This window comes from Paralichthys olivaceus, chromosome 6 (genome assembly GCF_024713975.1).
Source record: "Paralichthys olivaceus isolate ysfri-2021 chromosome 6, ASM2471397v2, whole genome shotgun sequence".
In the NCBI taxonomy this organism is placed as follows: Eukaryota; Metazoa; Chordata; class Actinopteri; order Pleuronectiformes; family Paralichthyidae; genus Paralichthys; species Paralichthys olivaceus.
The window spans coordinates 1,949,262-1,976,088 of record NC_091098.1 but is presented as its reverse complement, the minus strand read 5'-3'; the positions used below and the strand labels follow the sequence as shown (position 1 = coordinate 1,976,088).

General features: G+C 40.8%; 2 protein-coding genes across 4 annotated transcripts; one reads left to right on the top strand and one right to left on the bottom strand.

Annotated features, from left to right (window-relative positions):
* Positions 1 to 884: 884 nt before the first annotated feature.
* tbc1d25 (TBC1 domain family, member 25) lies at positions 885 to 11,326 on the bottom strand. The gene is made up of 7 exons (XM_020089412.2): positions 11,140 to 11,326; positions 8,997 to 9,106; positions 8,734 to 8,888; positions 7,533 to 7,660; positions 7,257 to 7,445; positions 6,198 to 6,473; positions 885 to 5,671 (listed from the first exon to the last, which is right to left on the bottom strand). The coding sequence occupies exons 1-7, from the start codon at positions 11,182 to 11,184 to the stop codon at positions 3,971 to 3,973; spliced, it is 2,604 nt and encodes an 867-aa protein (XP_019944971.2). The 5' UTR covers positions 11,185 to 11,326; the 3' UTR covers positions 885 to 3,970.
* A 1,677-nt stretch (positions 11,327 to 13,003) lies between these two features.
* On the top strand, positions 13,004 to 26,204 carry dedd (death effector domain containing). Of its 3 annotated transcripts, XM_020089372.2 has the most exons (6): positions 13,009 to 13,312; positions 14,907 to 14,946; positions 15,554 to 16,192; positions 18,601 to 18,705; positions 18,789 to 18,926; positions 22,354 to 26,204. In XM_020089372.2, the coding sequence occupies exons 3-6, from the start codon at positions 15,628 to 15,630 to the stop codon at positions 22,758 to 22,760; spliced, it is 1,215 nt and encodes a 404-aa protein (XP_019944931.1). In that variant the 5' UTR covers positions 13,009 to 13,312; positions 14,907 to 14,946; positions 15,554 to 15,627; the 3' UTR covers positions 22,761 to 26,204. The 3 variants fall into 3 exon arrangements, with proteins under 3 accessions (XP_019944930.1, XP_069382820.1, XP_019944931.1); XM_020089371.2 differs by lacking the exon at positions 14,907 to 14,946 and having other exon boundaries at positions 13,004 to 13,312; XM_069526719.1 differs by lacking the exons at positions 14,907 to 14,946; positions 18,789 to 18,926 and having other exon boundaries at positions 13,006 to 13,312.
* The last annotated feature ends 623 nt before the right edge of the window (positions 26,205 to 26,827 follow it).

Genomic DNA, 26,827 nt, shown 5'->3' with positions numbered 1-26,827 from the left:
AATCATCAGGGTTTTAGTGACGCTACACCTATATGATTGTCACTGTCACTGCAGTGTCTTGTCATGTTAAACTTGACTGCATCATGCTGAAGTGTTAACTGGTGAAACAAGTGCTGGCAAATAACCATATTGAAGTTCCCATGGTAAAATTCATGGTCGAAATAATCTTTGATTTTGCCCTTGTGGTTTTATTGACCCCGTGAATTTCTTCTACAGCCCTCTTGTCAAACTACATTGATTTCTCCTTCCATCCATGTTAAGCTTGAATTGGTAAATGGGCTGTATGTAGGTTTGTTAATTTAAAAAACACCCAACGCACTTCACACTACAGATCACGCTCACACAGCGCTCCTGTATCACATCCTATTGATACACTGATGACACAGCTATCAGAGGGAATTTGCTAATTCACGGAACACTTGCAGATCGAATCACGAACTTCCAATAAGTGGACAAACTCACCTGGTCCACAGTTGCCTCATATTATGTGCAGTGTAGTGAACATCGCTCACTCTACAGTAGACAGCATTTGCAGAGATCTATAGAGTGTGTACAAGTTTGGTTGAACAGTGGCCACTGTGGCTACAAATGCTAACATTTACGTGATATTTTTTTCTTCGCAAACGGGTCTCACTGTAAGAGTTTGCTGATGCCAATGGCAAATCTAATGTCAAGCCAACACAACAAACAAGACTACACGTTCAGCTCTGTAAATAGCACATTATGTGGATGTGCCATCGGACCTCTACGGCAGTCAACACAGAAGCTCTAGGTATTACCACACTGTGTGAATGAAGAGGATTATTATCTATACATTGTATTTGACCTTTCAGGTTTCTCTAGAATTTTTCCCTCAACCAAAAAAAACATCATTCACGCAATCCTTTGCACTGATTATTATTTATTTGTGTCCAATATAATATCGGTAACACTGTTGTGTGTTGTATGATTAAAAAGTTTTACTTTGTGCACATATATAATATAACGAGATAATCAAATACATTGTTGCAAATGCACATATTGTGAGCTCATAGTCCACCTAGTCCTTATTTCAGTTCTTTTTAAATATGCTATTAAATACTGATGTACAAAAGGAGGCTGAACCAGAGAGTACAAGTAATAACCACAATAATCACAAGGGTCTTTCTAAATACATGAGATCACTTGCACATGGGAGAAGTTTCTGTCAGAAAACCTTTGCATGAGGTTTATGTAGTGAAAGGATGTTCTGTTCCTAAACATAAGTCACCTAACAACCTAAACTTCACCAAACTGCAGTTGAAAACTGAAGTGGATGCCAGAAAAGCTTTCTAGTATAAAGCCCTGAGGGCAAACTATTAGCAAAAGCATTACACTTCAGCCCTCTGCAATACAGATCACTAAGCATACACAACAGCAGAAAGAACAGAAGAGTCAAGTCAAGCTTTCAGTCTTAAAAGCAAACAATGCGGAGGAAAAAAAAAGACATCTTAACACTCCCTGATGTTGCTTCTCAGATTTTCCCATGTGTGAAATGAGTTATGTTGAAATCCCAAACATCAAAACAAGCTGGGAGAAAATCTGGGTGTTTGTGGCACGACAACATAATCAGCAGGTGCACCTCAATGGAGCAAATGGAGACACAAGATCAACCCTTTGGATGGATGATGTCCACTACAGAGCAAAGTTAGAGGGCATCTTTCCTCTCAACAAACTGGTAAATCAGCTTCCAAGTCCATTTTGTCTGCAATAAATATTTGTAAATACATTCCTGGAATGTCATTTTTTCCTTCCATGCAAAACCAGATGAAGACTGAGTAAAATCATTTCAAAAATTGTATTTCCAAATATACTCATAATTTCTTATTTAGTGACATAATCTCAAACTTATTTATGATAATTAGGATTCATAGTTGAACTCTATTCAGAACGTGTACAGATGTATTTAGACTAGTTTTGACTCAGTAGCTCAAAGAAAAGTTGAAATAAAGATCATTTTTCCGTATGTCCTGATAGACATGACATATAGAGATAAGAATCTTAGAAGTTTGCAAATTCTATAACATTTTGTTAAATGCTGTTTTACCCTCTCTCCTAAATGACCTCTGTAGTAAACACCATGCATGAGAGCTGTCACTGATACAATCCAGTCACATTGTTTCATTTGATTTTTTGATCAGCCTGTGAAGACAAATGTTAAGAGGACAAAAAAAAAAGATAAATCAAGGCCATTAATTCAAACAAGTGAGGCACTTCTCTTCTGAAGGTTGTAAATGGGCTAAAATTTGTGTCATTGGCTACGTCAAGAGGTATCACATCATCTTCTACTTTAGAATGTCTACGACACAGAAGAATCAACTGTTAAGATATTGAATATACAGCAAGGAATTTTTTTTTTCCTATTTCAGTGATCACACAAAGCAAACAGACTGCCATGTGTGATACCAGCAAATGTGCATTCAATGAACCTCATTCAGACAAATATCTCTGTGGTTTCTTTGAAATGTTGACACAGAAAAAATGTAAAAAAAGTCAAACAATCTTTGGGAAACAGCAATAACCAAAGTGCTGAAATGATGACCCGCATATATATAGTGTATCAATACAATAGTGTACAACTGCTCTCTGCAGCCCCACACACTGCACATCTTCACCTCACTGTGTACCATGACGACATAATAGATCAGCCGCATTGTCCTGTTATAACCACAGACACCACAGCTACCGACCTGGATATGACTGTTATTGGCTGAGTCCCATTTAAAATTGAGAAAAAGAAAAAGAAAATTATAGTGTAAAAATTATCCCCCCCCCCCCCACCTCAGCCACATGTGTTCTGTACATCATCTGCCACCCCCTGTTGTTTCACAGAAGCAGTAAGATTTTTTTATTAGCACACATCATGAACGATTATCCAGCTCATGGCACAAGATGACCAAAGGCTGAAAGACATATTCATTAATTTTGGCTCATCTAGAGTAGAGTGGTATCAATGGGAAGGGCCTGGTCTCTCACTATCTTATCACATCCACATGCAACAGCACTTGGGAAGAGTAAAAGTAGAAATCCAGCAGACACTGGAATTAATGCTCCAGAGAATGAGTTTGTATTTTCAGGTACAAAAAGTTCAGGGACAAAAAAAGAGAAGGAGCTTGAATAACATTGGTAAAAATGAAGCAGTAGTGGAAACCATGATTTTAGTTACTATCTGAGCCATGCATTTCCCATAATGCAGTTCAATAGGATCTTTGTTGGACTCATGCATTCTTGTGTGATTCTAGCTGCAACCCAAAGTTGTTATAAAGGCTCCAAGCTGAGATGACCCCGATGACGATCACTCTGACATCATCATCTTTGTTTTATCAAATAGACAAACAGACAGAAGAAAAGCAAATGGTGACAGGGCTCAGTCAGAAAGGGTGAGGTTAAGTATGTGTGCTGGCTATTTATGTCATCAGTTTATTTTGTTACTCACTTAAGAATTAGAGCTTGGTTATTAAGAGGAGTCATTTCTGTAAAAGTCCTTATGAATAAGAACAATTCAAACCTTTACTTTCGATACATCAGAGTGTGGAATTCCCTTTTGATTTTAACTAAAGTAACACAAGTGTTTTAGTTAAGACACTTTTGTGGCTTATTGGACATAATATAAGTTTGTAAACAAAGTTTAAAAAAGAGGGCAACTCAGGTTAAATGCACCATGTGGCTAAACTGAGTTTTGCCAGAACCAATAAGAGACAGCCCCACAATCTGACACCTGAATCACAGGGTTTAAACGTCATGCATCAGCAACAACAGAGGACATGAAAAGAAATGAAGCTCTTTCATCAAACTGACAAAAGCAATATAAATACATATTCAAGCATACACAGAATGAGAAGATTATTAACAGCCCAATTCAATTAGGAAGGCTGGCTAAAAAGGTGGACACCTCCAACAGGCCACAATCAGTCTTTCGCTGAGGATGGGAATCAATTGTTGCATGATGGAATCAGGAAGCAGAGGAAAGGGAAACTTGAGCTGTTGGGGAGGGAATGGTGGTTGTGAGGTTATAGGTTGAGTTTTGAAATGATGACTGAGGCGATGCTAAAGGGCTATAAATGGGCCTGGCAGAGATGGTTGAAGAAGGGGAATGTTGCACAGCGGTAATTGTTGTTGGGGAGTCGGAGCTAACCTCATCTCCTTCCTCTGAGTCCCACACTTCACTCTGCAAGTAGTCTGCAAATAAGGCCTTGGCTCGCTGCAGCACCCTGCTAAGGTTGTGGCGCCGCACTAGCCGATCAAAGTGCATGGCTAACTCATTGTAATCCAAGCTGTTCTTGATTATGTGGTCTCGGTGCTCCAGCAGGATGGACAGGCATAGAAACAGCATGAAGGGATTGCCTTTGCCGAACTCTTGCGGAGGCGGCAGCGAACACGATTTGATGCTGGTGGTCTCAGCTTTCAGAGAACTGGGTGTGTTAGCTGCGGTGCTGGGAGATTTGTTTCCGGGTGAAGGAAGATTGTTGGTGGATGACCTGCTGCCAGACAACGAGGGACCTCTCCCAAAGGACAAAATAGGTGAAGAGAGAAGGGATCGATTCTGAGGGTGGGAGGGAGATGCAATAGATGGTTTTACAGTGGGGGTTGTGGGTGAGTTGATTCCTGTATTGCTGAGCACTTGGGCGGAGGAGGTCAATATTTTTGGGACAGTGCTTGGTAAGGCCTCTCTTCCATTGTTTGTGGATGGGGATGGGGATGTGGACTTTGGAGGAGAGTCTGGAGACGCTCCTGGCCAGCTGGAGGGGGAAACTGAAGATGTCGGAGACACAGAGGAGCCACTTTTCCAAATAGGTAGGCCACTAGGAAAGAGGTGAGGTGATGATATTGGAGAGAAACCAATTTCACAGTTTTTTATGAGAGGTGTTCTCTCTTCTGGATCCTCCTCACTATCAACTGTGGACTGGCGACTTGAGATGTTCAGTACAGACTTTGAAACAGCCACACCCTGTGGCTGGTCACCATCTTCCATATCAAAGCTATCTTCATTTCTGGCGGTATAGTATTTAAACTCTCCAAAACTTGTTTGCTTCTCAAAAGGAGCCTGACAATCTGCCTTTACCAGACTTACTTGATTAATATCACAGTCACTGCCATCACTTCCTGTTCCAGCACCAACATTTTGCCTCTCTTTTTGTTCTATGACGGCATTCCTGCTCGCATCTGTTTCTTCTCTTGAAGGCCTCAACATATGTCTCCTCCGCTGCTTCTCTTTTTGTTCATTATCATCTCTGAGGCAGGTCTCAATTGTCTTTTCTTTGTAGGTCACAGTTTCATCAGTGTCCAGTGGCAGTCCGAGAAGCTCCACTTCGGTTTCAGGCGGATCCGGAGGAAGGGAGCTCCAGGTGACCTCAAGCATCCGCAAAGCATCATCAAACGCAAACTCTCTCTTGAGCTCCAAAAGCAGCCAGCGGTAGCAGAAGAAGAGGTCGTCAGCTCCTCGGGACACCAGGTAAGAGTAAAATTCAGGATCCGAGTACTGCAGAAGCAGCTTTAAATGCTGGAATTTGATAGACATTAGTTGCCCATCTGGACGGAAGTTTCCCTCCAAACGCTTCATTATGCCACAAAAGCAAATGAAGGCATGCGCCTCATTGTCCATTACTGCAAGTATAGGGGAGGCGATATCGCTCATGCCTTGACAGTATGAGATCTGAAAAACAAGACATTCACACAGGGTTATACAAGTCAGTTAAGAAAAAAAATAGATTATAAAATCATGTAGATGTACACATGCTTTTATGTATGAAATTAGCTTGCAAATTATGGGAAGTATTATTCATTAAGAGAGTAAACCATGGGCCTCATTTATCATGCATGCACTCTGATTGATCAGTCACTGATGGCCTCAGTTGTATGTGGAGATCAAGTGCTTGCTCCTTGTGGGTACAGTTGGGATTCTCTATAATATTGTACGTTATTGATTTTACTATTTAAAGTGCCTTGAGACCATTTATGTTGTGATTTGGGGCTAAACAAAGTAAGAACGAATTTTATCTTCTTCTGCTCGTCTCATTTACAGGCCTGAGTTACAGGTTGTTCACACCATGTGGGTTCTACTGTTGTGTCTTAAGTGTTACTTATTTTTCACTTCAGTTTGTAAATGCTAAGGTTAGGTGAAGGGTTGAATCCTACAATGCTGTCGGCCACCATCCCCCACCACAACCCTCTCTACCAACCTGTGGGTGTGTGATGGCAAACGTGGTGAGCAGGTCTGTAAGTGCAGTCAGATGTGGACTGTCTTCTGAGCCAGCGTAGTACGGATGAGCCCGGTCCGTTCTCAGGACGTCTTTGAGAACATTTCCTCGAATAAATTCAAGATCCTCATGACTGACCCGGGCTGTCCACTCTCTCTTCAGCTGGTCATACTCCCTTGTCTTTCTCTTCATGTAGTCCATTCTTTCCTGTCCACTCAGTCCATCAGGGTACACATTCAGGAGGTACCGCCACACAACCTTACACCACAGCGGACAATACAGCAGTTATTTCTTAAATTATTCGAAAAATGACTTGTTAAATTATTTAAAATTTGAATGCATGATTTATCATGTCAACATGAATTACATTTTTGTATTATGGGTGTGCATGAGGCACAAGCAAAACATATTTAAGGTTTTTAGAGAAGAAGCCAGTTTATTATTATCACAAACTACATCATCATTTATGACAAATGACTAAAAAACAAATCTGCATTCTTTGATGATATACTATGTGAAGAACCACAACTACTGGGTTTTAATAACCCCTTTCCCACCAAGGTAGTTCCAGGGCCGTATACATAAAAGAATGAATGCGTGCAGCTATGAAGAAAGATTGTAATCAAAAGTAATAAAAGTATTGATCATTATCTGGTGATCAGTGTTGATAATGTGGCAGTAATAACAACCAAATCAAAGTTTAATCTGCAGTGGGTCCGAGATATCAGCTAAGTCCGTGTTTGTGTGTCAGCGTGAGAGGGGAGACAGAAGGAAAAGTGAGTAAGCAGAGTCAGGTTGGACTGACTGATTGAATATATATATGAATTTACATATATATATCTGAGGCGGCTCTAGCAGCATGGAAAAGCAAACTGGTTCTTAAAAGGTTGAACCAACTCATAATTAATACTAGTGCAATGTTGACTTTAATGGAAAAGGGATAAAAAAAGAACCAGACTGATGAATGGAAAACATAATCAATTCAATTCCACTGACATCCAACCATGATTGTCTGGAGAGCATGCTGTAGATGAATCTCACCTTGCGCAGTGAAGGCTCCACACCACCATGATAGATTCGCAGTCTGAGTTCCTCGGGTCGTGTCAATTGGCCCTGACCATTGAGGTAACTGTGAAACTCACCATCACTGAGAGGAGGCTTGAAAGGCTTGATCTCCTCCCCATAAGACCAGCTCAAAGCTTGCTGGACTTTAGACAAGGTCCGGCCCATCTGAACACCAGTGAAAAAAAAGCACATTAGCAAAGAGGGTACTTTTAAAAAAGACTACATGAGGAAGCTTAAAGAAGGTGAAGAAACCTGGGACAGTAGAGACTGAGTGAAAGGAAGGGCGGCGGATGCCAGAGACCTCGTCCTCTCTCCAAGAAGCTGCTCAGAGCCAATCACGTCTTTAGGGCTTATGATGTCCCAGTCCTCCATTACAGGACCTGTGGTTGAACAAAAAACAGTTTGCTTCATGTCAGCTTTATGTGGACTGCTGATCTAAGACCTAAATGGATGTCTAAATATTATCTTCAGCTAAACTCAAGTAAAACAAATAAAGCTTCTCATAAGATCACAGCACATGGCAAAATTTATTTTGCCCTCTGCTGGTTCCACAGTGGAACAAATCAAGTCAGCTGCCGGGAATCTTGGCATCTGGTTTGACTGTAATGTACAAACAAGTCTCTGTCAGTTTGTTAGCTCTATTTGAGCTTCCATAGACTAAAGGACCATTCTTGTGTCTTTATGTCATCAGTTCTGGACTACTGCTGTGCATGGGTGTTTTGTACATTAAAGAGATCTCTTGCTAATGCACTTTCCCTGGAGGTGATGAGAGACAAATCCACAGTTTTTGTGGAAATCTCGAAAATCCCCCACTTTTTCAACCCTCACAGTCCCTTAATCTATTATTCTGAACAGTGACAAAAATGTAAACCTGCTAAAGAGTTTGCTTTGCAAAATTTCTCTCTCTAACTCCTGGGCAGCCAACATTCAGATACGACTCTCCTGATCCAAAATCCACATTTCTCTTGGCGCTATCTAGAGTTCCCTTTTCTGATTCTCATTTTCCTTCAAGGAACTACACTCTCCTCTTCTGATGCACCCCTTTCAATGCACTTGTTGACAGTGCAGTGGTTCCTTCATCTCTTGAAACATGGTTTCACTTTTAATGACTCCATAAGCTCCTGCCAGCTGCAGCTTCAGACCAGTACAGCAAAAGATCACTTATGGAAAATAAAGAAGTGACCCTCAATAACTAATATATTCCAACATATTCCAAATAATTTCTTATCATGTAGTATATTATGTCTCAACTTGATTACCATCTAAACTATCTGCTGCCTTTTTAAAATGTGAACCACTTGAGGAACACTTAACTCATTGATCAAAGTCTTTTACAGTTTATGTTCAAACATTATGTACGTGATGACAGTTGTCGGAAGACATCACATTTTGGTTAGTATATTCATACTTTCAGGTTGTGTTATTTGGTGTAAGGAAACACAGGTGTTCTCACTGTCTTCTGAAGGTTTAACGTCCATCTTGAGCTGTAGGTACGGTTTGGCTGCACTGACAAATGCAACATCCAAATCCCAGTCTGACGCCAGAGACTGATACATTTCAGCACCGCTCCTATCTCGACACAGGTAACTGATCCCAAAGGTCCGCTTCCTAGTTTGAGAGAAGAACAAAAGGAAATGCCGACAAAAATATTGTTAAACTTGCTGTGACAAAGTAATATTTGTGTCTCAGTTTAGTCAGAGTGACCATCACTCTTACCCATTCAAATCAAAGGCTCTGATGAGAATGTGCTGCAGAACCTCCAGTGATGTTATCTGAGGATCAACAGCAAAGGACCGAAACTCCACTGGAAGCACGCCATCACATTTCTGAAAAGCATTACAAAACTCTAAAATATCATCTCTGACAAAAATACTGAGGAAGGAGGTGATGAGTAAATATCATGTGCAAGACAGGTGAGGGGGCCTGAGACCTGAAGTAGGTATTGAGTGTGACATAATAAATATGTGCAAAAAAGCAGTGTAAGCCCATGAATATGAAGGGAAGTGAGGGGAGTGAGCTAGTGCTGGGTTATAGAGTTCAACATGATGATGGTGTTGTGGAAGAAATGTTGTTTCTTGGAAAGAACTGATGCATTACAATGTTTTTGTTTTTTACAACTTCACAACACCACCTTACTGTCAACATGTTTTTAAGGTTTTTCACCCCATGAGTGATCAGTACCTCCATTTGTTATGAAGCAGGCTGTGGCACAACAGTATCCTTCAATAGTCCAAGCCAGTAAAATGATGTTAATCTACATAAGGCTGTGTTTGATTATAATTACACTAGGAAAGACGTGATTGTTATCAGGATATGAAAACACCAAATACATGTGCGAAGCAACAAGATGTGTTCTACTGTTTTAGCTTCATTACATGCCAGTGATGTTGGAGTGATTTTCTGTTGTCCAGCACATCTATATTATACAATACACATATAGAAAGCAGTATGAATGAATGAGATCTAATGAGGAGTTTCATAAGGTCTCATTCGTTATGAAGTGCATAGATATAATAATGGATGGATAATTTAGCAAAGTCTGCCTGTTGGCTCAGAGAGCAGGATAATGTGTCAAGTCAAATGATATGGATTTAACAAAGTCTGTTACTGGCCGTTTGAGAGTTATTCATGAATATTCGGTGTTTGATGCACTCAAAGTTTCAGGTAGTGAATCAAATACAGCTGATAGAGGAGCTGACTGAAGGCTCTGACAGAAGGGAGGGTTCACGTCTCTACCTGTGGAGCTAATTTCTGCGAATAGTCTCATGCAGCAGCATCACTTTCGTGTAGTCACCCCTATACAGTAATATGTCCCTTCTTTTGGAGATCCAGTTTGTGGCAGTTTATAATCATACGCGGGTTTTTATTGTTGTAAATACACACTGAACCTTTAAGTATTTCAGTAGCTTCTCAGATATCAGACCGACCATCTCAAGGAACAGGGAACACTGGAGCAGACAGACATAACAGGTGAGGAGCAATTTAGTTTTGTTTGAGGGAGGTTGTCTATCTGAGACCATCAACCTGACACTGATGCAGAACCAGAGCCTGCACTGGACTATAGAAAGGTGGGCTTCCTCTGTTCCTGAGCATTATTTTTAGTGGGTTTAGTGGGTTTCTTACATCTCATTTCTTATATTTATCTAAACATCCAACTTTCTTATATTTGACAACATTTAAATTGTCTTTGTCTTTACATATGTGTTCCCTGTGAGTGTTTTTTTCAATGTATTTTGAGTATGTTCCAATAACAAAAAAAATGTCCAATCATTTTTAGAGCAGCTACTTTATGTCTCAATAATAAAACCCATGTGGAGCTACGTCTTCTACCTCGGTGCAGAGTGTTTGAAAACAAGAAACCAGATTGTGTGTAGTTTGTCTTCTGTCATGTGTTTCAAACCGAACTACAACATATAGTGAAGCAGCTGAACGTCAACCCTGAGCCTGACCTCACCATGCCTCTGACATCAGGTAATGCGTGACGTCACTACGTGCTGTCCCGTGCACGCGTCTGCTGAGTATGCAGGTGACGTCAGCTCCGGTGCTTGCGCGTGCATACGTGTTCACTGCTGGGATATTGACAATGATCGATCTGACAGTGTCAGGTACCCGCCGTGAAATCACCGAGCCAAACACAGCAAGAGAGAGTTCAGATTGTAGCGACAACTACGACAATGTCGGTGAACACAACAGCAAACTGTCATGTCGTCTTGTTCTCGTTAACAGCAGTATTCCCTTGCCAGTGTGTGTGGATCACTGCGGTGTGTTGTGAGCAGACAGACAACAGGCAGGCGGATAAACAGCACAGCGGGCTCTCTACGTGACCAGCTGACGGCGGTGGACTGGTGGACCGTCCTACCTTGACTCTGACACGGACCACCCCTCTCTCCTCCTCGCCTGCCATCTTCAAGAGCCCGTGCTGGAGCAGGATGCTAGTTCTGGGCTTTGTTTTGCTTCTAAGAGTACATGGCGATCGATTATAGGATCGGAGCTAGCGCTGCTCCACTTCCTCTGCTTCGCGATCTTCTTCTGCTCTCGGTTCAACTGAGGCTCAACAGCGGCATTATCGCCATCTACTGGGCACACCGTGATCAAGTCAGCACAAATCCAATCCGGTGGAGCGTGCTTTCTCTCTGATCTTTCGAAATTGAACAACTGGCCCATTTTCCCAAAGGTCGAGGAAATCCACTTTATTCACAAGGTTTCATCAGTAGCAAATCCTCTTCAAAAAGTTTTATTTAGAGTTGGACCCTGGTAATGAGACAGACAAAACATTAGAACACATGGTTTCATGCTCTGTTTCTAACAAATTACAGCTGTCACTGGAAATAAACGACATTCTGACCTTAAACATGTCACTTCATTTTTATTTGGATAATCTAAATTCTTCTATTTCTGACATGGTTTACTTGATAAATATCAATATCAGTCATTGTGGTAAATGGAGAAATTCCTAGCCCTCTTTTGGAGTATCTTGAGTAGAATGCCTCAGCTATAGAGTTTAGTGAGACAACACACCAGAAAAGGGGAATCATTCTATTCTCTATTTTCTTTTTATTTTATTTTACAAGAAGCCATAATAAACTACCCTGGACTCGACTATACACTGAACAATACCTGAAATACATGGACTGAACAATAAACCATTGAAACGAACTAAGAAAACAAGCAATACACCTACCTCTCTTTCAGCGAATATCTGCCAATAATTCCCATTTGTTATCATTCAGGTGTATTCCAGAATACTAAAAATGTTACAAGCTGCCTGTTATGCTTGGCATCATCGTTAAGTGGGGCAGATAACAGGCTCCACTGCACACAGACTCATGACCACATCACAAACCCTAATTCAAATTCTTTCTGAACTCCTACAGACACGGTGTGGTGTATCAAATGTCTTTACTTAATATTGCATGGGGAGAGCACGGTCGTTCTCTGAGGGGATGATCAGAGTGTCTTTCCTCATGTACGTTAAGGAAAACCATAGAACAAAAGCTGTTGACCTCATGGTGCTTGATTCTGACAGTCAAGTGTTATTCATGCCCTTCTCAGCACAACAGCTCTTTAATGTGAACTCTCAGTTGACAGTCAGCTGACTCTCATCTCAAACAGAAAAGAGAAAAATCCAGGACATCTCAATCACAATCAATTCAATGATTACTAAATATAAAAGGTTCATTTCCCATGCCCAACTGACTGGAGATCTCAATCAGGGTTGATGATGCCCTCTAGCTCCAAAACCCATTCTCTGTTTTACTGTTCCACCTTACAACTGCTTTCACTTTATGGCTTCTTGGGAACTTAAAAGGACATGGCATTCATCAATACAAGAACACAGGTACAAACAATTTTACAGTTTAATTAACACTTCGAATCGGATAGCAATAGACATTTGACTTGCAATCTTTAAAAACAATTGTCATCCATAATTTGAATTATTATATCTCTTTCACCAAAATATGAAACCTACCTTTAAAGTGCTAATTTAATTTGATTGGTCAGAAAATAAATGAACATGAGTAGGCGGGACAGCACTGGTGGATGTTGTATTAAGTCCAATCATAGGGAGGTACCTTACAACTGATGGAAATGGTTTCATTGGTATACACGAATAAAATAACTTTAAAGAAGAAGTCCACAAAAATGATTTATAGACGACGCACTTCATTTTTGTACTTTAAATCTACTACGCTTTTGTCCACATGGGCCACCGTACTGGGTTACCCGGAAGTGAACTCTGCTGTAAACTGGAAGTTCTTTCATTTTAGCTGAACGAGAATTGTCTGCTTGTTTTTCCCATGGTGACTGTGTGTGCACCACAACCATTACACACGCTCCAGTTTCGCGTCAGAAAGGACAAGTGTCCGCCAAGCCACCGGAGGCACGGAATGAACGCGGATGGTTTTGTCGACATTTAGAAGGTGCCGTGTTTCCTGTGCTCCTCTGCCAGACACTGGGGAGATAACTTAGCGTTAGCGGCCTACCGAACTTTGTTGGTGACGAGCTCGTCTGGGATTTCCGAAAGACACAAGGTAACACAGAGTCATCATTAGATCACCACATACATCTCATTTAGATTTCCTGCTATACTGCGTCTCAATAAGGGGTTTAGATAACGTTGGCTCGGTCTGAAGCTAGCGAGTAGCAGTCATAACAAACCTCGGCGCAGATCATGGAGAGAGGTGAATATGTCGAGCGCATATCCCCGGACACACTTTCTTGGCTGTTTAGTCGCAAACAGATGATCAGGGACGTGAGTCCACTTTCATACATTGTTGTCTAGCGATCACACACGATTTGCTTTCCAGATAGCTGTCGTTAGCGTGTCAGCTAACTTCAGTAAGGCACCTAGCTAGTTGCTAGCACGTTATTTATCTTGCTAAACAGCTGCCGGTCACATAGTGTATTTCTTTGTTTGGCCTTCAGTGAAAAGTGTCCGAGACGTTTTAATAGCAACAGCGTTTATATAAAAACCTGTCCAATCTTTTTATGTAAACACAGTTCCAGTTAGCCAAATTAGCCTCTGCTAGCGTTATGATGAGCTTGTCCAAACTGACACATAATGATAGAGGCGAGTCATGATTGTGATCTCTCGTGTTCATAACTGTCATTTTACGATGTTTACATTAAAATAGATGCAACATTTTACTAATTCAGTTTCTGTCCTGCTCGTTTATTCTTGTGCTGCTCTTCTGTAGCATTTCGCTCCCTCAATTACGTCAAGAAAAGAGTAACCAGTGTGACATCATTCATTTTTAATTGTTATTCATATCGTTGTGTGTATCACTGTGTTTAATATCACGCCCACTTATTTTTTAGTGCATTATATTTGCCTACACTCGTTCGTTTTCCTAGAAGAATGGAAACAAATCAGTATCCTTTGCACCCATCTATACACTCTTTTCTGCTAACATTCCCAAACTGCAGCACATTGCAATGCAACATTACACCTGACAGTGAGGAAAAAATGCATTGGTTCTTAATTATCTGAAATATCAATTTTTAGTTCACTGTGGAGGGTACTTTTAAGTATCTGTGGTATGCAGAGTAGTGAATGAGGGACTCAGGGTTTCGGGTTGGATGATTGCAGATACAGCTCAAGATCACTAAAGTTGTTAACTTGTTGTGGTTCTGGTTTAACTGACTTTCGGTATGGCAGATTTCTACAGCGCAAACTTTTTGGTTTTTGAAAGTTCAGGTTTTTCACCATCACCGCATGAGGCTGTCATTGTGTCTTTCTGATTAAGCATTGTACAGCTACAAAGAAACTGGAACATTTTTTCCCCAGAAAGCAGTGAGGTGTATGTAACCACCACACATGTCTAGCAACTAACGATGATGTGAGGGAAATTGGTGAAGCAGTTTGGGGAACTAAATGCACTGTTCACTTACCTTAAGCTATAAGTCACAGGAAAACAATCAAATCATATGTGTATGACAGAACTTATTCCCAACTCAGTTTTAATGCAAGATCAATATCTGACACTGCTGGTGATTTGAAATAAAGTTGTTAGTGGTATGCTGTTTTGCAATATGACTTCTATTTGTGTTAGATGGGTGACAAGTGGAAGTACTTCATCACATTAATGCTAATTTACGTAAACAGTCCTGTTCATTGATTTGCAGCATTGCCCGCAATGGCCTTAAACACCCAGAAATATTAAAGGTATGTACACAATCTACAGCATATGTGTAAACACCTGCTGGTTTACAAATTCTTCCCTACTAACATCTGCCTCTTTCATTAAATATGTGAAAATGTCAGGATTTCTGACATTTTCTAACAGCACATCCATGAAAGCCTAGAATTGCTGTCACTCTCTATGTTACATGTAGGTGTTCACATCCCATTGGATAGTTAAGTCTAAATATGCATTCCTAAATCACATTGAAGTTGGTGAGAGTTGAAGTTGGTGCCTCTCTGTCTGGGGCATCTGAGATAGATATGAAAGTCCCTGAGCGTAGACACTACAATGTACTGTTGGTCGGTCCTTTATCTATAACCTTACATACTTCTATGACCTTGTGTACTGCTTAGAGAGAGAAGGGAGTATCTGGAATTAGACAGGCACTCTTCTCCTGCACAGATATAATGTAATATACATACTATACAGTGGCATATACAGTAATGTGTGAGGATGGTCAAAAATTCCTCAACAGTTTGAAGTTATATCATGTAGTTAGTTATTGATTAATGGTGATGGCCACTGATAGTAAGATTGTTTTAAAAATATTGTATATTAATATGTAATTCCCCCATTCTACCTTTTTAGTTATCAGTTGGAGCAGAGAAAGACAGAGGGAGTTGCAGGGATTCCAGCATCCCTTATCACCGTCTGGCCCTGAGATGACATCACAGCAGCCTCAGCTCCCCAATGCTGTTTATCCTCCCCAGCTTGCCCAGAACTCGTCTGCACAGCAGGCCCGGCCTCATCTTCCGGCCAATCAGCTGCACTCGAGTCATAGCAGTCCAAATGCTGGGTCTCTGGAACACAGAGCACTGACTGGCAGGCCGGGGTGCTCCGGTGTGTCAACGTCCAGTGGAGATGTTGCCAGCAGGAATGTTTCTGCATCCAGCACCAACTCTAGCTTATCCCGAAGAGATGGGGGTTTTGAACCGTGGCCGGAGGAAGCAGTGGATAACTCCCATGGGCTGTACTCACTTCACCGCATGTTTGACATAGTTGGAGCCCAGCTAACACATCGGGATGTGAGGGTACTGTCATTCCTGTTTGTTGACGTGATTGATGAGTATGAGCGTGGTGGCATCAGGAGTGGAAGGGACTTTCTGCTGGCCCTAGAGCGCCAGGGTCGCTGTGATGAGACCAACTTCCGGCACGTTCTCCAGCTTCTAAGGATTATTACCCGCCACGACCTTTTGCCTTATGTCACACTCAGGAAACGGCAGGCTGGTGAGTATTGTCTCTGTCAGTCTTTAAATGTATAGTATAGAGCTGCACGATATATTGAAAATCTATCGTCATTGCTGTATAAAACTGCGAGAAATGATGATCCATGCACCACACATTCACGCTCTGCATGTTGATATATTTGGCCGATCAGATGGAGCCCTTCTGCCCTAGATGAAAAATTAAAGACATTCAGATCATTGACAGGTTTTTGTTTCAGTAAATCATTGTCGGAAGAAGAGAATAGAGAAAAAACTGAGAATTTGCCTCCTCCAACTAAACTCTACTGTGAAACTTCTAGCGATCACATTGTCCTGAATTAAATTCATCAATCTGAGCGGTTGATTATATAAAAGAATAGTGAAGCTTATTTATGATCCCAGGACCTGAGGGGCAGGTAACAGTGCACACACAGATTCTGCTGCTTAGTGTGTGTGCGTGTCTCTCTCTCTCTCTTGCACTCGCTTGCTCGCTCGCTCGCTCATGTATAAACCCAGTCTGGGTAAAAACAACACACTTATGTGGAGCTGGAGGAGATGGAAGCTTGCTCCATTTGGTTTGACGCAGTGCACAGAGGAGCAGTACATTACTGACAGTCGCTAAAAACTGTGAAAAAAAACCCAACCATGTATGGAAAGATCCCAAATTAACACTGTAAGTGGACTTAGCTGAGCTGTGCAGGGCTCCCTGGATGTCTGCACATGACTTGGTGGTGCTGTGGCTGGGCTGTGAGCCCTCTCCTGGCTGTGGAGATGGCTGTTGTCTCTGCGTCACTAGCCAGAGACTGTTTATGTTTATTTAAGTCACATCATCATCGCAATATTAAACGTTATCGCACGTTTTCCTAAAATCGTGCGGCCCTAGTACAATCTAGATGTTTAGATTTTTGAGCATAAGAACTTAAGGATGAGCAAACATTCAAACCCAAAGACACACTACAATTTTCAATAATCAATTTTGATTCTTGCAACATATTTCTAAAAATTTGGGACAGTTAAGCATTGAGCACTTTGTAATGTTGCCATTTCTTTTCACAACACTCAAAAGACGTTTAGGGACTCAAGACAACAAGTGATGAAACCTTTCAGGTGTCATTTTGTCCCATTCTTCCTGCATAACAAGTCTTAAGGTGTGCAACAGTACAGGGTCTCTGTTGTCACGTGCAGCACACATTCTATATTGGAGATAAGTCGGGACATCACGCAGGCCAGTCCAGCACCCCCACCCTCTTCTTCAGCAGCCATGCTTTTGTGATGTGTGCAGAATGTGGTTTTGCATTGTCTTGTTGAAATATTCTATTCAATTTTATTTGTATAGCGCCAAATCATAATATACATTATCTCAAGGCACTTTACATAGAAGGTCAAGACCTTATTCATGGGTGTCGCTGGAAAAGATGTTGTCTTAAAGGCAGCACATGCTGCTCCAAAATCTCTATGTACTTTTCTGCATTAATGTGCCATCACAGAACTGTAAGTTACCTTTGCCAAGCTACACTGACCCAACCCCGTACCATGACAGACCCTGGCTTTTGGACTTGTTGCTGATAACAGTCTGGATGGTCCTTTTCATTTTTAGTCCGGAGCACATGACGTCCATTTCTTTCAAAAAGGACCTGAAACACTGACTCGTCTGACAACAATACATGTTTCCACTGTGTTATGGTTCATCCCAGATGCCTTCGAGCCCAGAGAAGTCGATGGTGCTTCTGACAGTTAAAATAAGGTTTTCTTTTGGCACAGTAAAGTTTTAACTTACATTTGTGGATGTAGTTGCGTATTGTAGTGTTTGACAAATGTTTGCCAAAGTAATCCTGAGCCCATGTGGTTATATCTAATAGATGAATGATGATTCTTGATGCAGTATCATCTGAGGGATTGGAGAACACAGTTAGTCAGTTCAGGCTTGTGCTCCTGCCCTTTATGCACTGAAATCCAAATTCCTTGAATCTTTTAATAATGTTATGCACCATAGAGGGTGAAATATCCAAATCCCTTCCTATCTAAATAAATACATACATAAATAAATAAATACATAAATATAAATACAAGTCGAAGTCAATTTAGAAATCACTGCTGTTTTTTTAAATTTGCATTTTCCATACCATCCCAAGTTGTGGATGCAAACACTTCACCCATCCCTCCATGGGCATAGTGGTGAGTAGATAATGAGTGAATTTTAATTTTTAGTTGAACTATCCCTTTAATACCTAATTGATGGGGAACATGGTACATTTTATCCATTTTCAATAAAATCTACAAAACAAAAGACTGTGTTAAAAGTGAAGAGATATAACTGCTTTTCTGAAGCCACTCAAAGAACTCGCCCTCACACGTGGTCTCTGCAATCTTTGCTATTCATTCCAAAGAAGATTTTTACTCATTGAAATTAACAAAATCTGTTGTTTTCAGTGTGTCCAGATCCTGTCGATAAATACCTGGAAGAGACATCAGTACGCTATATTTCACCGAGAGGAACAGCGCAGAGCAAGGTCACGGCACCCCACAGAAGAACAGGTTGGTGACTGTGTGTGTTCAAGTTCTTATTTACATTATGACACAGAGGATGGATTAATGTCATAACTGATGTCCCTGTCTAGGTCCTCAGCCAGTCATTTGCTGTTCCCCGTCAGGACCCCATGTTGGCCCTCCCCGAATAAAGCCAGCTCCCCCTGTATCAAATCGCAAACGGAAGAGAAGTCATTCCTCAGCTGACTGCAGAGAGAAGCAAACATGTGGTAAAAAGACACACAACATAGACAAACAGAATCATGTTTGTCGAGTCTCAGAGTAGGATTACATATTTAAATACTAGTAGCCTATTTACTCCATATGCTCAAGATCCTTAGTCAGAGGTGAAAGTTTCATTGATCAGTATGAATCAAATGTTAACAGAGAGATTTAGACTCCTGAATAATCAGCAGATAGTTTTACAAGTAAAGACTCAACACACCTAAAAGCCACTTACAGTACAGATACACTAGTCCTGAGTGGACAAATATGGCCAACAATTATATTGAGATAGATGCATTTGCATCCGTTGATAACGATCATTATCATGAAAAATGTAAAATTGTGTTTCTTTTAGTCTTAAATACTATTTTTTTCTCTTGAGTGAAGGTTGTGTTTTTAAACTCTTCTTCATGGACAGACAATTACAATCACTTGCCAAACGGAAAAAGATTTTTACACATCTGAGGTCGATCAATTATGTTATTCCTCCTCGCAGTGCTTGCACAATGTATAAACATTGTATTGATTTGTTGGACTTTTGTTATTTTGCTATTGAGGAAAATTATATTACGATAATTAATGACTGACAGACGGGGAGAGCAAGGAAGAGGGAAAGAAAGGAGAGGCTTTTTTCTATTGTTTTCCATGCTTCAGATAATAGAGCTGACATTAAATTAAACTTACCCTTGGATTTCACTGGTTCTGAACTGGTTTCGGATTCCGCTGGCATCCCCAGTCAGTGCTCATTCAATACAGTTATTCTAGTCTTCACTCTTACATGTTAACATTTCTCTCTCACTTTGGAGCCTTCATACTGTGAGATGGAAAAAGAGGCAATGGGGCCTTTCTAAAGCAAATTGGTCCATCATCAAATCAAATTCAATCAAAGTTTATTTGTATAGCCCATATTCACAAATCACAATTTATCTCGTAGGGCTTTAACAAGGATGCTCTGTCCTCAACCCTCAACAAGAGTAAGGAAAAACTACCAAAAAACCTTTTAACAGGGAAAAAGAACATAGAAACCTCAGAGAGAGTCACATGTGAGGGATCCCTCTCCCAGGACGGACAGAAGTGCAATAGATGCCACGTGTAATGGAGAATGTCAGAAAAATAAGAGTAATTACAGCATTGGTTAGAATAAATAGTTTGCAGCATGATGGAAGGTAAATGAATTGAGGAATTATAGTCAGTAATGGCAGAGTATCTGAGTAAACATATTGTATATCAAGCAGTCTTGTCCATGGTCCATGAACGTTTGTCCAGATGTTGTGGTTATGCAGTCAGGGAGCAGCGTAACCACAACATCCTTTCATCTCAACTCAGGATATTTCAGCCCTCTGTAACAACCACTCAGCATTCAAAGTGTCTCTTATAAACTTTTCTGAGTAATTAAAATGGAAGATACATTCGAGCCCTCTGGATGTCCATCACAACATAACTGAATCAGTTGCATGAGTTGTGTGACTTTTCCACCAGAAAGCTGCAGATTGTAAAATAAAGTTAGGTTCTGTCTGATGTGCAGGAAAGTGGGAGAAAGCTTTGAGCAGCAGCTGTGATCTCACTCTGTGGTGTAAAATGGGCCCTAACAATCATGGGATGTTGTGCCACACAGTCTCTATAACACAACACAGAATTGCATTTAAGGTAGTGTACAGTGTACAACTGACAGACATCTGTCCAAGCAAACAAACCAGGCTGATGAAACCAAGTTTGAAAGTGGGGATGCTTGTTTAACCCCTCATCCAGTCTGCTTCGCTCTCGCCACGCTCAGTACCTGAGCAGACCCATTACCAGCCATGATCTCTGATTTAAACCAGGACCCAACCTCACTGGTAATTATGTTACCCATCTTTTGTTCTTCAGACTCTGAGCTTCAGTGCATTAGATAAAATGAACTGATATTACATTAAAGTGCCAAGTTTCAGTTTGAGAAGGTATAAGTCAATGTTGAAGGTATCAGGATAACATTAGGGGATTCACCACAAGATACAAAAATAAATAGGAAAACCAGATTGCAGTTCATGGAGAGAGAAACCATTCTATGGACTGATTAAAAAAAAAATGAACCTCTGTCAAATGGAGAGAGTGAAAAGAATAAAAGGAGCAGCTCAGTACCCAACAACCACCTCATCTGATAAAGGGAAACACATCCACAAAGTTCTATCTATAGTGACGTAAACCTACCTCCCTGTATATTTTGTATCTACGTAAATAAGACAAGTTAAGCATTAAAATCTCGAGAACCATGTCCATGTGACAAAGCTCGAACAGGATGTTCAGGTGTAGCCATGGAGTGCAACCAATCCACCAGAGGGCAGCATGAGAACACAAATGAGTTGTCATGCCATCAAAACAGACTCAGCTGACGTCTGCGACCCGCTACATTATAAACATCTATTTGTTTGAAATGACCTCCACATCATCAACACTGGTCACCACATAACGATCGATTCTTTTTTTAAATCAGTAAAACACACAGACAAACTGTCGTCTGACACATCTGTTAACACAGCATGGGTAAAAAAAAACTGAATTTATAAACTTGGCCAATGTATGGAGAACTGGAGGAGATGGTGGGCGTGCTCAGTTTAGCTTGGTTCCGTGGACAGTGTGAATAATAGAGACACAGAGAGGAGCAGTAAATTACTGACAGAGCTGGTAAAAACTGTAAAAACTAACTTTTTTTTTTACCGTCGAAACATGTATGAGAAGAATATCCCATATAGACCCACTATATCTGTGATCACTAGATCCAGTTTCCATTGTATTTTACTGTCTTCTAGTAGACACTGATGATATAGTCTGTGTGTGGCAGGCTTCACTGATCTGTCAGAGTTGACAGATCAGTGAAGCCTGTGAATGGCTCAACATTGTATTTGCATCGTCCATCAGCCCAACCCTATTGGAGGACATTTATTTGATTGAACTGCATACAATCTTGTAGCCCCAACACTGTGATTGAACTTCTCAGTTTGCATCTGTACACAACAACAAAATGACAAAGAAGAAGAAACCACGTAGGGTTTAGGATAGGCTATTGACATCAGAGTTACTGTGGTGGTGAAGCACCACATGTGGTGCTCTGATATACTTGAAAAGAAGAGATCGGTTTTCTGATTTGGCTTCCCTCCGTAAACACATGGGAACAATACTGATGTAGAACAAAAAACTCACATTTATGAATATAACTAACTTAACCTTGAAACTTGAGTTGTACATCTCTTGTCGGACTTTGCGTCTTCAGGTTGGTACACACAACATTCTGAATTCTAAACCCATGCCAACTGTCTGCTGTTACTCAGCTGTAATGAGTGTTGAGATGCGCTAACACTTCAAATGTGACCTGTAGGTGCTCCTTATTTGTTCCAGCCCTAATCTTCAGTCTGAGCTGACCCACACTGTACTATCTCTCTCTCTCTCCTCTCTCAGATATCCGCCTCCGGGTTCGTGCTGAATACTGCCAGCATGAGTCTGCGCTTCAGGGAAACGTATTCTCCAACAAACAAGAGGCAGTGGAGCGACAGTTTGAGCGCTTCAACCAGGCCAACACTATCCTCAAATCCCGAGACTTGGGCTCCATCATCTGCGACATTAAATTCTCAGAGCTCACCTACTTGGATGCTTTCTGGAGAGACTACATCAATGGATCATTGCTAGAAGCCCTTAAAGGGGTCTTTATCACAGATTCCCTCAAACAGGCTGTGGGCCATGAGGCTATAAAACTGTTGGTCAACGTCGACGAGGAAGACTACCAGGCTGGTCGACGCAAACTGCTCTGCAATTTGGTCACAGGGGGAGGGATCCCACCAGGAGGTAGCAAGGACACTGTATCTTAGACCTACTCTCATGGTGCAAGCATATGGGAAGGAGGTACCTGTGCCTCCCGCACAGGGAATAAAGTGTGGTTATGTCATTTGAGGTGCCTGAAGTGTGTGTCAGAGAGGAACTAAGGACTTCCAGTCACCAATTGATTTCCTTGAGAGTTAAGTTCATAGGATTTCTACTTGGCACCCATGAGCGTAGCATGCAAAGTGATTGGGAACTATGTTAGCAAAGAAGTTGGCGATGCATACAGGTTGGCATTACCTTGTATCCTGAGCTGTTCTTTTTCCTTTAAGGAGCAGAATGTTGATCTCATATGTGGGTTGACTTTGACTAATTTCTGGTTTCTAGTATGTTAGCTCATTGAATCACATTGTTAACTCTTCACTCCTGTTTAAAAGTGGAGCTATGTTCAATCCAGGAAACATGCTTAACACTGATGAGTTACTCCCAGTGGGAGTTGTATGTTATTGTCACACAGGTTTGTCCTTTTTCCAGGTTTTTCAGGTACATTACACATGGATTGGATAAACCCAATGAGAGAGTGTTCTGTATGTTATAGAATAGTGCAGACCACAGTTGACTCACAGTTTGTCTCTTTCTGTCAGCTCACTGCCTGACTTTCCCCCCACACTTTGCAGAGTTGTCTTTTCTGTAAAGTTAAATCCAGACAGAGCGTTTGTATGGCTCATATTTGGTCACTGTCAACATTATTGTGTCTTTACTCATTATACTCATTATGGCTCATTACAGCAGCGGGGATTGTGGCCCAATTTGATGTTTCAGCTGTCCAGTCACTGCCAATATTTATTTGTGGATCGCTCTAATGTGTCCAATGTGTCATTCGCTGGTGTTTTGGATTTGTAAATCAGTGCCAGTTTCATTGTCAGCCTGCACTGCTGGACATCTGTTCACTTACCTTCTCACTCATATTCATTAGTAATATAACGCTGAACCTAATTGGTAACAAATCAACAGCAAGTGAAAGTCACAGCCAGAATGTGTGACGTCATCTCAGTTGTGCAGGAGGCCAGAACAAATGAAAATAATTCACCTGACTTGTTTGTCTAAAGATAGACATGTCTGCCTGTAGCTGCACTTGCACGTTAAACCCTTCGGCAGTATCCTGTCTACATGTATGATGAGGTTGCGGTTGAGTCCACTGGGTGGTGTGAGCAAGGGCCGTCAGTGACACCCTTCTCCAGCAGGATGGGTGGCATCTCCACAGGCATGAGCAGCTGAGCAGGGCGATCTCTTAATAAGGATCTGAAGCAGGAACTAGATCTGTGAGGACCCACATGATGGTGAGTCTCAGTGCACGTTGACCCTCTATGTTTTAGCACATAGATCCTGAACTGTGATGTTCTTGTAGTGACACACCACTTAAACATTGCAGCTTGAAATGCTAATGAACCAAAATTGGAACATTCTTTTATCCATTCACAGGAGACATTAGATTTGGTGGGTGCCAGTAACAAGTACCTGTTGACAGTATTCCCTGTCATAGACTTCATTTTATACCGTCATGATAAACACTCGGTGGCCAGGTACACGTTCCCAGTCCTGGGAAGGCCCCAGAAAACACCAGAATCTTTACAGCATGGATTCATAAGAGATTAGAGTTTGTGGTCCTGCTGATGCAGAAGCTGTCGATTTTGTGGCTGCATACTCGTGCTATAAACCTCCCATCCCACTAAAGATTATCTCTGTATGTCTACGTTTAGTGATAACAGCCTTTAAATTATGTGTGTCTACAAGTATTGTTGTGATTTGAAAAATGAGTTAGCACTGAACATTTTTATTCAGGCTAAATTGTGAGCGTGGAATCATATGGACAAAGGTCTTAGTTATATTGGGCTGCAGTGGACGCAGATGTCATGATGTCGTCAAAAAATTCCCCAAGTTGTTTAAAATAAGAAGTAAAGCAGAAAAGGTCATAACTTGTAACAGCAGGACTGATTGTTGTTGGGAAATGTTTAATATCAACAAAGTATACGCATAATGCTTTTTTATGACAAGAAGAATTAGATTTTGTTACATAAGTAGATCACAGTCTGCTTTTAGAAACATGCATTTCTCTAAAGCTAATATTTGACTTTTTTTTCTTTTCATCGGTGAAAATAGCCAAAAAATACATGCAGGCTCATATTCACTAGTAAAAAATGTGCACTTAGTCAGAAAAGAATGATTTGGACACAGTTTTTCACTTACAATTCTTACATCCTGATATTTTTACTTACCACTCTACAAATGTGCATCTTTCTTTTTGCCAAACCTTTATCTAATTTTGCCCCCCCCTTTTGTTAGATAAGTGATGGACTGAAATTCAACCGTTTGCTTTTATGTTCCCCATTAAAAGTTCAGTGTATGTATTAACCAAATATATTCTTCCTGCTAAAGAAGCCCTATCTTATATTTGCTGTCATACCATCAAAGGGTACAGTGAGAACATGCAAGTCATGATTGAAAGGCCACTATTACTCTGGATTATAGAGTTGGCCTACATTTTATATTTTTAGCCCAATGGAATTTCATAAGGTTGCAAGTTAGTATCTATTATATAGGTTGATGTATGTTATGTTGATTGTATGTTATGTTAGTTGTTCAATGCAGCCGTCTTTTAAGCAACATTGCATGTAACCTGTTATGATCTCCCGAAATCTCATAGAAACTCACAGTGCTAACATTTGTAAATATCTTCTGGATGTCCGGTTTTATTAATGCAGTTTTGCATTTCTTTCAGATAATTGGCAAGTAGTACAGTTAATAAATGAAGCGGATGGGTTTTGTTGAAGTCCCAATCCTTTTTTCTTTTATATCACATGACCAACGTCTTTCGTGGAAAACAGTGTACATTTTCCAGATATGAAAATATAGTGGACATATTTAAACTGCTTCCTGATAGATCTTATTGTGGGCAGCACCATGATTTCATAAATCAGGCCTAAACCTTATAGGTTATCATCACTTTGACACACAAACACTGTGTATGAGGAATTCCTTGAACACATTTCCAGCTGTGTGCGAGAGCTCCTGGGTGCATCTCATTTCTCTTTTCCATGTGTCCTCATTCCCGTCACTCGCTCCACAGCTCGTCAAACTCACAACTGGAAGAAGGAAACATCCAGGCATCACATTTTGTGTGGCAAACCAAGTTTATTTGTGCCATGAATGTCCCTGCAGAGACTTGAATGTAATGTACACAGTGTGAACAATACTCTGTTGCTTTCAACACACACGCTAAATGAAACGATAAAAGATTTGGTGGTTAGTTCTGTTGACTTGTTTACCAATAAAAGTAAAACGTTGCTGTGTTTCTATTGCCATGGATACTCTGCAGTCAGTCAACGCTCAGTTTGATAATCAATAAATTAACTAACAACTGCTACAGCAGGTCTGCTGTCAGTCAGTACGATCCAACTTTGTACAAAATAGATTAAACAAATGTATGAAAATAAGATGTTGAGTGCTGTGTAATTGTTCACCTAGATGTTTATTAATAGCAGATCTCACAGTCAGTTCACTCATTAAAGTGAGATTTGATACTGTTGTCGCAGATGTATCAGCAGAGCAGAAAATATGACGCAACCTTCCAAAAGCATTCAAATGTTCCAGTGAGAGCCTCCAGAGTTTCTGCAGACTTTCTCTGGTTAGAAGACAGCAGGAGATCCTCCGCAGGATTCACTGTGAGTGGGTGGGTGTGTTGATGTTTCAAACATGCAACAGACGCAAAAATAAACCAAATTTTAATTTCAAACATTTGGTTGTGAAAATTAACATAATTACAAAAGCATGCATGTCATTTAAAGTGGGATTACACAAGCGATATATCTGTTCCACACATGTACCATCTGTGTGAATCAATGAACTGATTCTGGTGTCATCCACTGAATTCCTATTAAGTGTAGCAGTAACTCACATTATCTTAACCTTCCTATTGGCCAGTATCTCAGCCCTGAACCAGGGTCGGGAGCTCATTGGTAGTTTGGCTTTTTTATTGGAGCTGGTAAATACTGTAAAAACTAACTTTTTTACGGTCCAAACATGTATAAAAAGACCTATATCCAGTTTCCACTGTATT